The 15,382-nt window shown below is 48.9% G+C and overlaps 1 protein-coding gene across 2 annotated transcripts; it reads right to left on the bottom strand.

Moving 5' to 3' along the window:
• Window positions 1–3,142: 3,142 nt before the first annotated feature.
• Window positions 3,143–9,227, bottom strand: SPC24 (SPC24, NDC80 kinetochore complex component). Of its 2 annotated transcripts, none has more exons than XM_027547699.1 (5): window positions 9,037–9,227; window positions 5,177–5,321; window positions 4,897–5,001; window positions 4,683–4,759; window positions 3,143–3,364 (listed from the first exon to the last, which is right to left on the bottom strand). In XM_027547699.1, exons 1-5 carry the CDS (start codon window positions 9,194–9,196, stop codon window positions 3,258–3,260), a joined length of 594 nt encoding a protein of 197 aa, XP_027403500.1. In that variant the 5' UTR covers window positions 9,197–9,227; the 3' UTR covers window positions 3,143–3,257. The 2 variants fall into 2 exon arrangements, with proteins under 2 accessions (XP_027403500.1, XP_027403501.1); XM_027547700.1 differs by lacking the exon at window positions 9,037–9,227 and adding an exon at window positions 5,619–6,412.
• Window positions 9,228–15,382: the final 6,155 nt, after the last annotated feature.

Here is a 15,382-nt window from a genome sequence, read left to right as displayed (position 1 = left end):
CCAGGCTCCATAATCTGGGAAAAGGCTGGTGGCTGCTGATGGGCTGGCTCTCAGGGGGAGAGCAGGCAGGGCGGGGGTGGGGGTGCAGGCTGGAGGCCGTGGGCCAAGGCCATCCGGGCGTCTGGCCAGCACTGGGCAGTGAGTCAGGGCCCAGGCATGCAGAGGGCCAGGGCCTCCCTGGCCCCTGTGAGTTCAGGCACCTCCCTGAACCCGCCCATAGGGCCCCACTGGGCTGCGTGCCTCACCCCCTTGCTCACTCCTTGGGCTGGTCTCGGGGGGCTGCCTGGGGAGATTGGACTTGGCCCCCTGAATCTTGTGTCCATACAGCCTCCTTCAAATGTCAAATGTCCTTCTTCTTGGTCACTGAGCTCTGGGCAGGCAGGCAATGCCTCCTAGGCCCCTCCCCAAACAAAGCCACTGCTTGGAGGAGGGTGTGACTATGGCAGGGGAGCAGATCCCTGGGGAAAGGGCTCAGGCCCTGAGCTGGGGCCCAGAGAAAACTTTTTCTGTAACTGTACCTGCCTCCAGCTTTCTCTCCCAGGGACTCTGTGCCCATAAATTTGAACTAGAGAGAAATACACTTCTCTGCCAGCCCTGGGACACTTGACTGGGCCCCAGTCCTCTCAGGGCAGGGAGCCTTCCTGGCACCTTCACTCGTGCAGGGGAGCAGGTGGAGGCTGGCTGTGTCAGCAGGAACGGCCATCAAGGTGACAGGAGCTTCTCAACTGACCTTGGCAGAAGACTCATGGATTCCCGGCTCAGGCTACAAGGCAGAGGGGTGGAGGTGGGGGTGGCAGCCCTGAGTAGGTCCACCCCCCCAACCCCCAGGGTTTTCAGGACAGGGGTTGGCTCCCAGTATCTACAGGGTGGAGGCCAGGGTTACCGCCAGGTTATCCTATGATGTCCCGGACAGCCCCCAGCAGAGAGGGACCTGGCCCCAGCACTGCGAAGGCTGGGGTTAGGAAAACCCTGGTCTAGGTCGTCTTTTGCCCTTTGGAGGCCAAAGTTACCAATGCAGGGCTCTGCTTCTTCTTCACATCATAAAACAACTCTGCCAACCTTGAAAATGAAAACAGCCCAGGAGGGCTTATGGGAACATAGCCTTGAATATGTAAAGCCAGGGCCTCAGCATAAAAGCAGGGCCTCTGAAGTTCTGGGAATCTTGTGAGCCAGATGGCCTGGGGAGGCTTGCATTTCAGTGACACTAATAACCGCTTTTTGGGGTCTATCTCCCGGACCCAACAGGCAGGATTACTTGCCCTAGGACCTCCAAGGGGTACGGGAATGGACTATTTTTAGTGCCCATTTGATGTACTCAGGTGCTGCTAGAACTTACTGTTCCTTCTGCCTAGAAATGTCCTTCTCTGATCAAGAAATACAAATTTTACTTATTGTAAGTTGTACAGAGGTGCACAAAACCCAACACCCAGAGGTTCATGTAACTGCTAAATCTACTAGCTTCAGGCGAAGCTGTATCCAGGAGACGCTTGATAGCAAAGGGACCCTACTTCGCACTTGCTGCCCTCAGGCAGGCAGAGAGGCTGGCCATAAACTTCCTGCTGGTAGTAGTACCTCAGTCACTGAGGATGGGGGTTAGGTGAATGCATTGATTGGCTGGCCCAGGCTTTGGCTGCATGCTCAATCAGTGAGGGTTTATTATGGGTGTCTGTGATAGAAAAACTAAACTAAGAAAGACACACACAGCAGGTTAGCCCTTGCACCCAAGAAGTCCAGTATTGATACCCAGCTCCACCATCATCGGAGAACCAGGCTCTTATCATCTCTAGAGAATGTCACCCCTCCTCGTGTGGCAATACAGCTGCCAGGGCTCCAGCCATCACACCCAAATTCCAGAAAATAGAGGGGAAGGGGAGGGGGGTACTCCCTTGACTTTAAAGAAGTCACAACACTTTTTACATTTCATTGTCCTGAATTTAACTGCAAAGGAGACTGGGTAAAGTTGTGTTTTGTTTTTAATTTTTCAATTATTATTATTCAAAAGGAGAGACATTACTTTGCCAACAAAGGTTCGTCTAGTTAAGGCTATGGTTTTTCCTGTGGTCATGTATGGATGTGAGAGTTGGACTGCGAAGAAGGCTGAGAACCGAAGAATTGATGCTTTTGAACTGTGGTGTTGGAGAAGACTCTTGAGAGTCCCTTGGACTGCAAGGAGATCCAACCAGTCCATTCTGAATATCAGCCCTGGGATTTCTTTGGAAGGAATGATGCTAAAGCTGAAACTCCAGTACTTTGGCCACCTCATGCGAAGAGTTGACTCATTGGAAAAGACTCTGATGCTGGGAGGGATTGGGGGCAAGAGGAGAAGGGGACGACAGAGGATGAGATGGCTGGATGGCATCACTGACTTGATGGACGTGAGTCTGAGTGAACTCCGGGAGTTGGTGATGGACAGGGAGGCCTGGCGTGCTGCGATTCATGGGGTCGCAGTCAGACACGACTGAGCAACTGAGCTGATCTGATTATTTTTTTTTACTTTACAATATTGTATTGGTTTTGCCATACATTAACAGGCATCCACCACGGGTGTACATTGTTCCCCATCCTGAACCCCCCTACTACCTCCCTCCCCAGAAAGTTGTGTTTTGACTTGGGCAGTTAGAAGGAGTTCCTTACCAAGTGGTGAATAAATATTAGGGAGGCAACCAGTGGTCTCCAATACACAGTCCACCCTGGATCCAGGGATGGGTCCCTACATAACCTCTTTGTGACTGGCTCTTCCTTTCTAGTCCCTGCATGAACACCACCCCCATCCTCTGGGTGTTCCCTTCCCAGCCGAGGTCCCACAGCACTCTGGACACTCTCTAGCCCGAGGGTGGCATCTGATCACTTCTGACTCCTCTGTTGGCTGAAGAGATCCTTGTCACCTTCACCTTGGGCACACAGCAGCACTTAGAGATTGAATGGATAGAAAAGGGGCCACACTTGAATCACAGATGAAGACCTGGAATCTGTTATTGGCTACCACAGTGTCATTGGCATGCACTGTTACAGATGTGAAGTTACAGCCCTGGCAAGGTTAAGTTGGTTCTCTTTGATTACCTAGTCTAGCATCCAAGGCCAAAGTCGGGAGGGTGAAATGGGTGGTGGGGGGGCGGGGAGAAAATCAGTAAAAAACAAAAACTCATTTATGTGTCAACATTTAATTTTAAGCTCATCTCACCACCAAGGCACTGACCACCCACCACGGCTGATTCCCACTGAGTGGGGCTGTGTGACACAGTCCCAGAGGCTCCAGGCTACCACTCTGTGTCCACCAGATTCCAGAGATAGTCGCTGATGAACTTCTTAGAGAGCTGGGTGCTGTCCAGGTGGATGGGCTGGGCAACGCTGGGGCCATGGTGGACTGAGCATGGATGTAAGGAAAGCCAGCATGCACTGCCCTCTCCCTCAACCCCACGACAAATGGATACTGCCTTGCAATTGTTATTATTAAGATACTTAGAGGGGCTTCCCTGGTGGCTCAGTGGTAAAGAATCTGCCTGCCAATGCAGGAGATACAGGTTCAATCCCTGGTCCAGGAAGATCCCACAGGCCACAGAAGAACTAAGCCTGTGCGCCATAAATACTGAAGCCCGTGCACCCTGGAGCCCGTGCTCCAAGGGAAGCCACCACAAGGAGAAGCCCACACACTGCAATTAGAGTAGCCCCTGCGCTCCACAACTAAAGAAAAGCCCACATAGCAACAAAGACCCAACACAGCCAAAACAAAACAGATGAAGCTAAAAAAGAGAGAGACTGAAACAAATTTTCATAAACAGAAAAGTAAATTCTGACAGTGTACTTTAAAAAAACTATGGTAAAATCTATGTCATATTATACTGACCACCTTAAACATTTTCGAGTGCCCTGTTGAGTGGCATTCGGTATATCACACTGTTGTGCAACCGTCACCATTTATCCCCAGAACTCTTCATCTTGTAAAACTGAAAAGTCAAAATGAAAGTCACTCAGTTGTGTCCGACTCTTTGCGACCCCATGGACTGTAGCCCGCCAGGCTCCTCTGTCCATGAAGTTCTGCAGGCCGGATATTGGAGTAGGTAGTCATTCCCTTCTCCAGGGGATCTTCCCAACCCAGGAATTGAACCAGGGTGTCCTACATTGCAGGTGGATTCTTTACCAGTTGAGCTACCAGGGAAGGGCCCTGGAACACTGAAACTCTGTCTCCATTAAACACTGACTCCCCCTACCCCACTCTGATCATCCTCATCTTACTTTCTGTCCTCATGAAACTGACTCCTCTAGAGATCTCAGGCAGGTGGAACTAGATAGTATCGACTTTTTGTGTCTGATTTATTTCACTCAGCATACTATACCCTGGGTTCATCCTCGGTAAACTGTGTTGGGATGTCTTCCTTTTTTCCACCCTGTGGATGGACCACGTTTTGTTTCTCTGCTCATCTGCTGATAGATGCTTGGGTTGCTCCCACCTTTGGGCTCTTGTGAACAGGGCTGCTGTGAAATGGATGTACAAACACCGTTCAAGTCCCTGCTTTCGTTCCTTTGTGGGTACACCCAGGGTGAAATTGGGTCATATTCCAATTCCCAGAAGTGGAATGGTGTCATATGATCATGCTGTTCAGTGTGTGGGATCTGCCACAGTGTCTGCACCATCTAATTCTCCCCAGCAGTGCCCAGGGTTTCACTTTCCCCACAAAGGATACTGCCTTTGATCATCCCAGGCTCACACTCATAATCCCACTCGATTTTACTAATTCGGCGATAAAGTTGAGCCACGTACCTGTGCGAGAAGACAAAAAAAAAAAAAATAGAGAAAAGAAGTCATTCCAGGGTTAACTCTAGCAAAGATCCATGGGCTACAGACACACACACACACACTCACAGGGATACGCACTCACATCACATCTATGGACCTACACAGCTGAAGGGATGGTGACTGTCGTGTCCTCATCAACTTCCTTCTCTTGTCTTTCGAGATCCGCCTCAATCTCTTTGAGCTCCTCCAGTTCTCTTGTGAGCTGAGTAAAGCAGGTAGTTAAGGATCCCTGGTTTTGGAGGCAGGGCTGCCCACATGCTCATACCTCACACCAACCCTGTCGGCCCCAAGCCACTGGCTCTAGGTGTGTTTTCCAGTGTGAACAGGTGCCTCCCAGGTGGGGCTGGGGTCCGACCATTCCACACACACAGGAAAGGATATAGGAGGTTGGCCTTCAGATGGGCGTCCTCCTCGCTGGCCCTCTGAAGCTCAGCTTCAAGCTGCCGCACCTCGACACCACCCTGGTGTGCTTGCTCCTTTGCATCCAGGAGGCGCTGGGCCACCTCCTTCTCTGCGGTGAGGATCTCTGCAGGGTGGGGTGAAGTCTCGGCCCCTCAACTCAGGCTCCCCAGTAGAACCCCGGAGCAGAGGACGGCCTCAACACCCCCATCTACGCCCACTTCCATTTGTGGCTCCCAGACCCATCGTCCTATTTACAAATACCCACAAGAGTCCCACCTGGAATCTGACTCAGGGTATCCATTTCACTAAGTCACACCTGAATCCATCAGGCGAAGAAACTCCAGTCCCTCTTTGTCCACCTAGTCTTAATGTATGACATCACTCTCCACCCCGTTGCCCAGACAACAAGCCCAGGACTCACTCTTTGGATGCAGTTGGCCATCCATCCTGGCAGGGCCCCTCCTTCCTCGTGCTGGTCCTTCATCCCTCCAGGACCACCCTGTCAGCCCCCCTGCTTTGCTTTGGTCGCTCCTGTTGCCAGTCTGTTCTGCTCTCTGCCTTCAGAGTGGCTGCGTCAGAGGCCGAATGCTAAGTCACTCCTCTGCTCAAAGACCTCCCAGGGCTCCCCCAGTGTCTCCAGGATAAGGACCTTCCCCTTCCTTGCTGACCTCCTTTCTCCTTGCTTTTCTCCCGACCACGTGTTTTCCCTCTGTTCTGGCTGCAAAGATGTGTCATTAATACATGCAGACATGCCATGTTTTCTCATGTGTGTTCCTGGGCCCCCGCCTGCCTATCCTCCAGGGATGCTGCCATCGGGCACACCCATTCCCAGCCTGAGGACCTCCTGGATAATGCCCAACTCAGGCGGAATGGACACTGTCCTCTCCCTCCTGGGGCATGACTGTGCTCTTAACCATCATCCTGGCTTATTTATTTCTTGTCTCTCTTCTTCAAGGCACAAATTGTGTCTTACAGTCGCTAAATATCAGCCAACACCTACTCAGAATAAATGTATTTGGAACGGAACATCTGAAAAGATCAAAAACACCCTAAGAAGGTTATTGTGTTCCTTCTCATTGAGTCAGAGAAACCAGCCAACCCAGGGAAGACACAGATGACAATGCTTCTCAGAGGGCCAGTGTTTGTTTACAAACTTAGATCAAGTTAATTTTTAATCAAAGCACTACATGTCTATGGTTGTGAAAACTTAAACACACACTTGCACATGTACACACACACACACACACACTCCTCTCTAAGCCTCTCCACCCTCTGAAGCAGCCACTTAAACTCCTCACTGTTTTCTCTGGCATCAGCCTTCATATTTCTAAATAATTTGCTTATGCTGCTATTTCTTGACCTGTGTTAGACGGTGCCTGCTGACTTCCTGTCGGAGAGCTGGGGGTCTGGCTCTCTTACGCAGCCTTCCCGCCCCTTCTCCAGGCACCGTCCGAACCACAGCCAAGTCTCCTGGCTGTTCAGTCTAAGCCGTCACTGCCTACATGCGTGCTCTGGCCACGGGTGACCAGGGGGCCCTAACCCATTCTGTACTCTCACAACGCTCTGAGGGCAGCTTAGCCCTCCTTGAGTTTGAGAGGCTATGAATGGAAGTTCAAAGAAGTGGCTTGTCCACAAACTTAGCTCCAAAGCCGGGATCTGAACTGGATTCTTTTTTTTTTGGCCACGCTGGGCAGCATGTGGGATCTTAGTTCCTCGACCAGGAATCGAACCCAAGCCCCCTGCAGTGGAAGCGTGACTGCCACCAGGGAAGTCCCTGAACTGGATTCTTTGATCAAACCCCAGCACCCTAGAATGCTGACTCTTCTCTCCTTGCCCCAAATCCATCCATTCTGCTGACCCAGGCAGGTTGGGTTATGTTGATCTTCTCCCCAACCACCCATGGAAGTAGAGTTACCGGAAAGGGAGAGGAGAAAAGGAAGGAGGAGGAGGAGGAAAGAGCAGAAGACCCGGCCCAGGGCATCCCCACGCTTAGTAGTTGCTGTTTTAGTTGCTAAGTCATGTCTGACTCTTATACGACCCCATGGACTGTAGCCCACTAGGCTCCTCTGTCCAAGGGATTTCCCAGGCAAGAATACTGGAGTGGCTGCCATTTCCTTCTCCAGGGGATCTTCTCGACCCAAGGATTGAACCCCAGTCTCCTGCATTGAAAGGCGGATTCCAACATGCTTAGAACCAACATCCAAACTCCTCCTGGGGGCTAGCAGGCTCTGGCTACTGCTGACCTCATTCACCTCTTTCTCCTGGGTCTCCAGGCTCATTCTCACCTCGTGACCTTGTCCCTGAGAGTCCTCTCTGCCAGGATCCCTCCTCCCCCCAGGCATCCTATGGTTAGCTCCCAGCTCATTCAAGTCTCAACCCAAACAACACCCCCTCATAAAGTGTAATTGTCAAAAGGCATTACAAATCCCTGGCACTGAAACCACAGTGGAAAACTCGATGACATTTCCTCAAAAAAAATTAAATATCAAATTATCATCTGATCCAGCATTTCCACTTCTGGGAAAATACAAAAACAGAATTGAAAGCAAGGACTCAAAGAGATTATTTTGTACCCTCCTGTTCATAGCAGCATTATTCACAATCGCCAAGAGGTGGGAGCAACCCAAGTGTCCAGTGATAAATGGATAAACAAAATATAGTGTATCCATACAATGGCATACTGGAGATGATGGTGGGGATGGTTACACAACAATGTGAATGTGCTTAATGCTGTTGAACCGGACACTTAAAAATAGTTAAAATGGTAAACCTCACGTTACGTCAACTTTACCACAATTAAAAAAAAGTCTGAAGCCTTTAAAAAAACCCCAAATACCCTGATGCTGAGAAAAGCTGCAACATGAGCAGCCCCCACTTCCACCCCGTTCAAGGGCACAGTGCTATGCAAGCATCATTTCTGTGAATTTCACTTTGAGTCATCAAAGGGGTGCTTCAGCAGCCCCCTTTCACAGATGAGGAAACTGAGGCTTGAGAGGCAAACCACTGGACTGTGACCACAGGGCTCAGGAGTTAAGGGCTGAATTCCTTAGCCCATCACCTCCTGACAAATTCATTTTTCTTGTTTATTCTCTCCCTCAACCCGGTAGAGTATCAGCAGCCCCCTCACCCCAGGGATTGTGTTTGCTCTATTCCCTGCTGTCACCCCAGGGCTGGCACTATGCCTGGGCACAGCAGGTGCTCAGTAAAACATCTGAACAACCTCAGCAGGAAGATGTGGATTATTTATTGTTACACCAAGTTATAGAAAAAGAGGCATTGTGAGGTTAAGTAAGTCACCTCAAATCTCACAGCTGGGAAGTGGGAATGCTGGGATTCAAACCCGGTGTTTTGACACTTGAGTTTCAATTCAAACCCTGCGTACCCCAGCTCCTGCTCACTAAGCGGCAGAGCCTGCAAACTCATATTCACCACTAAACCCCCTGGCTGGCTCAGATGGTAAAGAATCCGCTTGCAATGCGGGAGGCCTGGATTCGATCCCTGGATTGGGAAGATCCCTTGGAGGAGGGTACGGCAACCCATTCCAGTATTCTTGCTTGGAGAATCCCCATGGACAGAGGAGCCTGGCGACCTGCAGTCCATGGGGGTAGCAAAAAAGAGTCGGACACTACTGAGCGACTAACACACAAACCCCCGCTGCTATCCTGAAGCCCATTTCATGAATGGGGAAACAGAGGCTCAGAGGGGACAGTGCTCACCTGCACGGGGAAATAGGTTAGGGGAAGGGGCGCCCAAAAGGGAGGAGGTTCGTGACTGGCTTGGCCACCGCTCCCATGACACGGACCCCGGCTGCCCCTCGCCCCGCCCGCCCAGGTCCTCACCTCGCAGCCACTTCTCGGCGCCGTCTTGCGTCTCCAGCAGCCGCTCCACCATCTGCTCGTGGCGCCCCAGCAGCCTCCGTTGCTGCGCCTCCGCGCGATTGGCGCCCAGCAGGCTCAGCAGCCCCTGGCTCACCTCCTCCATATCGCGGAAGGCCGCCATGACTACCTTAGAACAAATCCCGCGCAAATTTAACTGTCCCCTTAGCCCCGCCCCCATCCCGGAGAGACTCGTTTCCATTGGGTTGATCCCACGTCAGTCATCAGCGAATGAGGGCGGCTGCTTCGAGTCGGACAAGTGCGCCTGCGCCAACTCTTCTGTCAGTCACTGGTGAAGGCCAGTCTGCGCAGGGTGGGCGTGTCTCTGCAGTCCTGCCTGATAGTCTTGCCTGATGCGCTTGTGCTGGCTGGAGAGCTGCTGCAAGAGGTTCAAACTTTCCTTCTTACCAAATTCAGTGCCTGCTGCTTCCAGGTTGGGGTTCTAGGGACTAAGCTGATAACTGCCTCACGTGGAACCGACGTTCTGTGGTGTGTGCATGGAATACTCACAATAATCATAAATAAGTAGTCTATAAGAGGCTGCATCGCAAAATGGAGTCTGCAACCAGATTTATTGGGTTTCAACCCCAGATTTGCCACTTACTGGCTGTTTTACTGGGCTTCCGTGGTGACTCAGTGGTAAAGAATCCTCCTGCTAAGGCAGGAGACCCAGGTACCACCCCTGGGTCGGGAAGATCCTGTGGAGGAGGAAATGGCAGCCTACTCCAGTATTCTTGACTGGGAAATCCCATGGACAGAGGATGCTGAGGGGACTACAGTCCAAAGGGTGGCAAAGAGTCGGACTTAGCGACTAAGCAACAGCAACAAGCTGTGTTACCCCAGGCAAATTGCTTCATCCCTCTGCTCTTCACGTTCCTCTTCAGCAAAATGAGGGTCATCATAGTGTCTGCTTTAAGAGTTGGTTTGAGAATAAATGATCCTATCTACAAAACAGTATTCTTTCCTGGAGAATCCCATGGACGGAGAAGCCTGGTGGGCTACAGTCCACGGGGTCGCAAAGAGTAGGACATGACTGAACGACTTCACCTTCACCTTCACCTTCACAAAACAGAAATGGACCCACAGACATAGAAAACAGACTGGTGGTTGCCAAGGGGGAGGAGGAAGGGAAAGAGATGGACTGGGAGTTTGGGGTTAGCAGGGCTTCCGTGATGGTTCAGCAGGTGAAGAATCCACCTGCAATACAGGAGACTCAGGAGTGTGGATTAGATTCTTGGGTGGGGAAGATCCCCTGGAGAAAGAAATAGCAACCCACTCCAGTATTCTTGCCTAGAAAACCCCATGGACAGAGGAGCCTCATGGCTGCAGTCTAAAGGGTTGCAAAGAATCGGACACGACTGAAAATTAAGCACTCACTGACTCAGATGCAAACTATTACATTTAGAATGGATAAACAACAAGGTCCTACTGTATAGCACAAAGAATTACATCCAATCTCATGGAATAAATCCTAATAGGAAAAAATATTTAAAAATATTATATATATGTGTGTGTAAAACTTGTCACTTCGCTGTACAGCAGAAATTAGCACAACATTGTAAATCAACTATACCTCAATAAATAAAAGAATTGGCATGAGGGTTAAATAAGGGCAGTACCCGTATTCAGTAAGTGCTATACAGGTGTTATTGCTTCCCTGGTGGCTCAGTGGGTAAAGAATTGTCTTCCTGCAATGCAGGAGATGCGCATTTGATCCCCGGGTTGGGAAGATTCCCTGGAGAAGAAATGGCAACCCACTCCAGTACTCTTGCCTGGAAACCCCATGGACAGAGGAGCCTGGTGGGCTACAGTCCATGGGGTTGAAAAGAGTTGTACACGACTGAGCACACAGCATTTAAGGCCCCATATCAATCGATTCTGAGTGAACTAAAAGGGGTTACTATATAGGTGCTAAGTAAAACATACATAGCGAGCTAGTAGCTGAAGGAAATGGCAACCACTCCAGTGTTCTTGCCTGAAGAATCTCAGGGATGGAGGAGCCTGGTGGGCTGCCGTCTATGCGGTCACACAGAGTTGGACACGAATGAAGTGACTTAGCAGCAGTAGGTGAGGTATCCAGCTCTTACTGAACACTGTGCTGTGCAGGGTTACAGTACAGGAAAGAAAAACTCCTCATTTTTGTGACCTGTCCCTCAAATGTGAAGACATCAGTGCAGCAGGTCATGATCAGCATTTGCTGCAGAATACAATGGTGAAAAAAATCAGTGCATTGTGTACAAAAAGCTAGGTATTGTTTTGGGGAAACTCCAAACATTTGTCTACTGGGTGTGGCAGGTAGTATTTTCCAAAAAATAGCGACAGAAATAGTTCCAGTTTTACCACTCCCTGTCAAGAAGCAGACCTATTCTTTTGAACTTCAGCAGGATTTTGTGCAACTAACAGAATGTGGCAGAAGGGACGCTGTATGACTTGAAAGCCTCGGTCAGAAACTAAGATGCATCTTTTGCCTGGTGCTAGCTTTCTCCCTCTCTCTCAGTTCCAGGATAGGCTCTCTGAGCCCATTTGCCATGTTGTGAGGAAGCCCAAGCCACATGAACTGTCTCCCAGATAAGGACCCAGCCAAAACCAGCATCAACCACCAGACAAGTAAGGGAGTGAGCACTGAAATGATTCCAGCCCCCAGCCTTTGAGCCTTCCCCGCTGACACCAAGAGGAGCAGAGAGAGATGTTCCCAGCAAGCCCGCTCAAACCGCAGGTTTGTGAGCAAGATCCATGTTTTTGTTTAAAGCCAGTAAATTTGGAGGTAATTCGTGATGCAGTTGTAACACCTGGATCCCTGGGTCACATATGAAATTTGTGTCTTGTTGTGGGACATGTGAAAAATCATGAGGACCTCCCTGGTGGTCCAGTGGTTAAGAATCTGCCTTGCAGTGCTGGGGACACAGGTTCGATCCCTGGTCCGGGAAGATCCCACATGCCGCTGGGCAACTAAGCCCATGTGCCACAACTACTGAGCCCACACTCTGCAACTAATGAAGCCCAAACACCCTAGAGCCCATGCTTTGCAACAGAGAAGCTACCACAATGAGAAGCCCGTGTACCACAACTAGAAAGCTTATCTACAGTGTTGAAGACCCAGCACAGCCAAAAGAGAATAAATAAAAAGATATAAATTATATTTAAAAATTTTAAGGTAAGGAAACCACTGAATTAAAAAAATTTAAGGGAGTGCCAAAACTCTTTTTTTAAAATATCATTGAAAGTCACTGCTCTAGTGACAAGACCTCACAATAAGCAAATAAATGAATGAGATCATTTCAGTCTGCCAGGAAGACTTGCTTTGAGGGCAATAACACAGGGTCATAGGACAAAATCACTAGAGTTGGAGCAGGGGAGGGAAATGGCTTTAGGTTGGGGGCTCAAGGATGGATTCCCTGAGAAGGGGACATATGAATAGGAACCTGAGTGATGAAAAGGAAGCAAGACACAAGGCAAAGGAAAGAACAAGTTCAAAGGCTCCTGAGGTGTGGAAGTTTAATTTCTTTCTTTCTCTCTTAATATTTATTTATTTGGCTGCACCAGGTCTTCGTTGCGGCAGTTAGGATCTTTAGTTGCAGCATGCAAACTCTTAGATGTGGCATATGGAATCTAGTTCCCTGACCAGGGATGGAACTCAGGCCCCCTGCCTTGGAAGCTCAGAGTCTTAACCTCAGGACCACCAGGGAAGTCCCAGCCGTTTAATTTCTTTAAGGAATGGTGAGGAGGTTGTCATGGCCAGAGAGGAGTGAGCAAGAGATTTCGCGAGTCTTTATTCTGATGCACCAGGAAGCATTGGAAGATGTTACGTAGGGGAGAGCTAGGCAGGGGATTGGCTCTAGATCTTCTGGAATTGAGAGGACTTGCCAGCAAGCCTGGATATGCAGAATGAAGAGAAAGAAAGCTCCTGGGCGTTTGGCCCAAATACCTATTAGGTGGTGGCCCAAATACCTATTAGGTACTTGTGACCAATATGGAGAGGAACAGACTTGGAGGTGAGGGAGTGCGTGAAAGGAAAGGTTTGGGGAAGGTCCCAGGGCCTGGAGGATGACTGTGTGGAGCTATCAAGAAAGCAGTTGCTTGGCTGTATGAGTCTGCAAAGACATCTGAGCTGTGGATAGAAATTCAGGCTGTCAGGATGCAGCCAGTGCCAGATGACAGCTCCCCTGGGGGAAGAATATGGAGTAGAGGAAGTTCAAGAACAAAAGCTCTGGGATTTCCCTGGTGGTCCAGTGGTTAAGACTCTGAGCTCCCAATGCAGGGGGCCCGGGGTTCAATCCCTGGTTAGGGATACTGGATCCCACATGCCACAACTGGGACCCAGGGCAGTCAAATGAATTAATTAAAAAAAAAAAAAGAGGTTCCCCATCCTTTGTCTCATAAAGTGGCTTTGCATACAAGTGATGTCACCTTTGTATTTCCTGCAGAAATGTCGGTTTCCGGGTGTGGAGCTGGGACCCTAGAGTCAATGCTTATGGCATTGCTCACCATCCTGATGGCGGAGCATTTGATGCTGAGTTTGCTTCGTTACCATCAGCTATGTGACCTTTGTTTGGTGTTAGGGGCTGACCTTCTCTGCGTTGAAAGGCAGGCACAACGCTGAGTGGAATAAAAAAGCGATAAGACCATGGATTCAGTTTCTGGCTGTGCAGATCACCTGTGACCTTGGCAAGTTCTTAACCTTTCTAAGCCATGAGCTAATGATAGCTCTCTTATCAGCTGGGAAAGGCTGTTCAAGAGATAAGCCATTCCAGGTTGCACCAGCAGAGCCTGAAAGATATAAATGCTTCTGTCAGAAAGGCCACTCACTTCACTGCCAAAAAATAAAGCAAGAACTACTCACAGCCATTATGATGGCTCCTATGAAAAATAAATCATAAAGCAGAAGCTAAAGCTTTACAACAGTGTAAAGCAATTATTATATGTGCGTGCAATGCTCAGTAAGTTGTGTCTGACTCTGCGACCTCATGGACTGTAGCCCGCCAGACTCCTCTGTGCATTGAATTTTCCAGGCAAGAATACTGGAGTGGCTTGCCATTTCCTTCTCCAGGGGACCTTCCCGACCCAGGGATCAAACCTGCATCTCCTACATTAGCAGGCGGATTCTTTACCGCCACCTGGAAGCTACTATACTTCAATAAAAATTAATTAAAACAATTTAAAAAATCAGAAAATAACAATTGTTGGTGAAGAAATGGAGGAGCTGGTTGGTGGGCCAACCGCTCTGGAATAAATTATAGCTATTCCTCAAAATACTAAAAATAGAACTACCACATGATCTAGAAATTGTACTCTTAGGTATATATCCCCCGTGTCGAAAGCTGGGACCTTGTTTGTACACCCAGCACGATTTACAATAGCTCAAATGTGAAAGCAACCAAGTGTCCCTCAATGGATAAATGGATAAAATGTGGTGTATGCAAACAATGGAATTTTATTCGGTCTTTAAGTACGAACATTCTGCTACATGCTACAGCATGGATGAATGTTGAGTATATTATGCTAGGTTGGATAAGCCAGTCATAAAAAGACAAAAGCTCCCCACTTCCACGAGGTCCTTAGAGTACTTGAATTCATGGAGACAGGAGAATGGGAGTTGCTAACGGCTGGGGGTGGGGGTGATGAAGTTAATGTTTAAAGGGGACAGAGTTTCACTTTGGGAAGATGAAAAGAGTTCTGGAGATGGATGGTGGGGAGGGTTGCACAACAAAGTGAATGTACTTAATGCCATTGAACTTCACAGTTAGAAATAGTTTAGTCGGTAAATGTTTTGTTATGTATATTTTGCCGCAAAAATAAACAGACTTGTATTTTTTAAAAAGCCAAACAAGACACTGGATTTGGGGAGTAGGGAATGAAGTCTTCAGCATGAGCTGGACAAGGTAGCAAAGATGACGAAATGATCCTGGGTGACTGCTTACGAGAAAGAATTTTTATTTTATTTGTTTTTTGGCCATGTCATGCAGCTCGTGAGATCTTAGTACGCCAAGCAGGGATCGAACCTGAACCACAACAGTGAAAGCACCAAATCCTAACCTCTGGACTGCCAGGAAGTTTCTGAACAATACTTTTTTTCTTTGCAATTATCTTTTTTTTTAAATTGGAATATAATCACTTTCCAATGTTGTGCTGGTTTCTGCTATAAAACAACGGGAACCAGCTGTGTGTATACATACATCCCCTCCCTCATCCCCACTCCTTGGGGTCATCACACTGAAGTGAGCTCTCTGTGCTGTACAGCAGCCTCCCACTATCTATCTTTTTTTTTTTTAATATCCAAAAGGTCTCTTCTTGGCTCACAAACCACAGACCC

This window comes from Bos indicus x Bos taurus, chromosome 7, assembly GCF_003369695.1.
Source record: "Bos indicus x Bos taurus breed Angus x Brahman F1 hybrid chromosome 7, Bos_hybrid_MaternalHap_v2.0, whole genome shotgun sequence".
NCBI lineage: Eukaryota > Metazoa > Chordata > Mammalia > Artiodactyla > Bovidae > Bos > Bos indicus x Bos taurus.
This window is presented reverse-complemented; position numbering and strand designations above follow the sequence as displayed.

Excerpts from the sequence above, each read along its gene's own strand:
- SPC24 (XM_027547699.1), bottom strand. The coding sequence starts at position 9,196 with ATGGCGGCCTTCCGCGATATGGAGGAGGTGAGCCAGGGGCTGCTGAGC. Across the intron at positions 5,322-9,036 it reads CGCCGAGAAGTGGCTGCGAG|AGATCCTCACCGCAGAGAAG; the intron begins GTGAGGACCTGG and ends CCCACCCTGCAG. Across the intron at positions 3,365-4,682 it reads GCCTGGGATGATCAAAGGCA|TCCACCATGGCCCCAGCGTT; the intron begins GTATCCTTTGTG and ends ATCCATGCTCAG.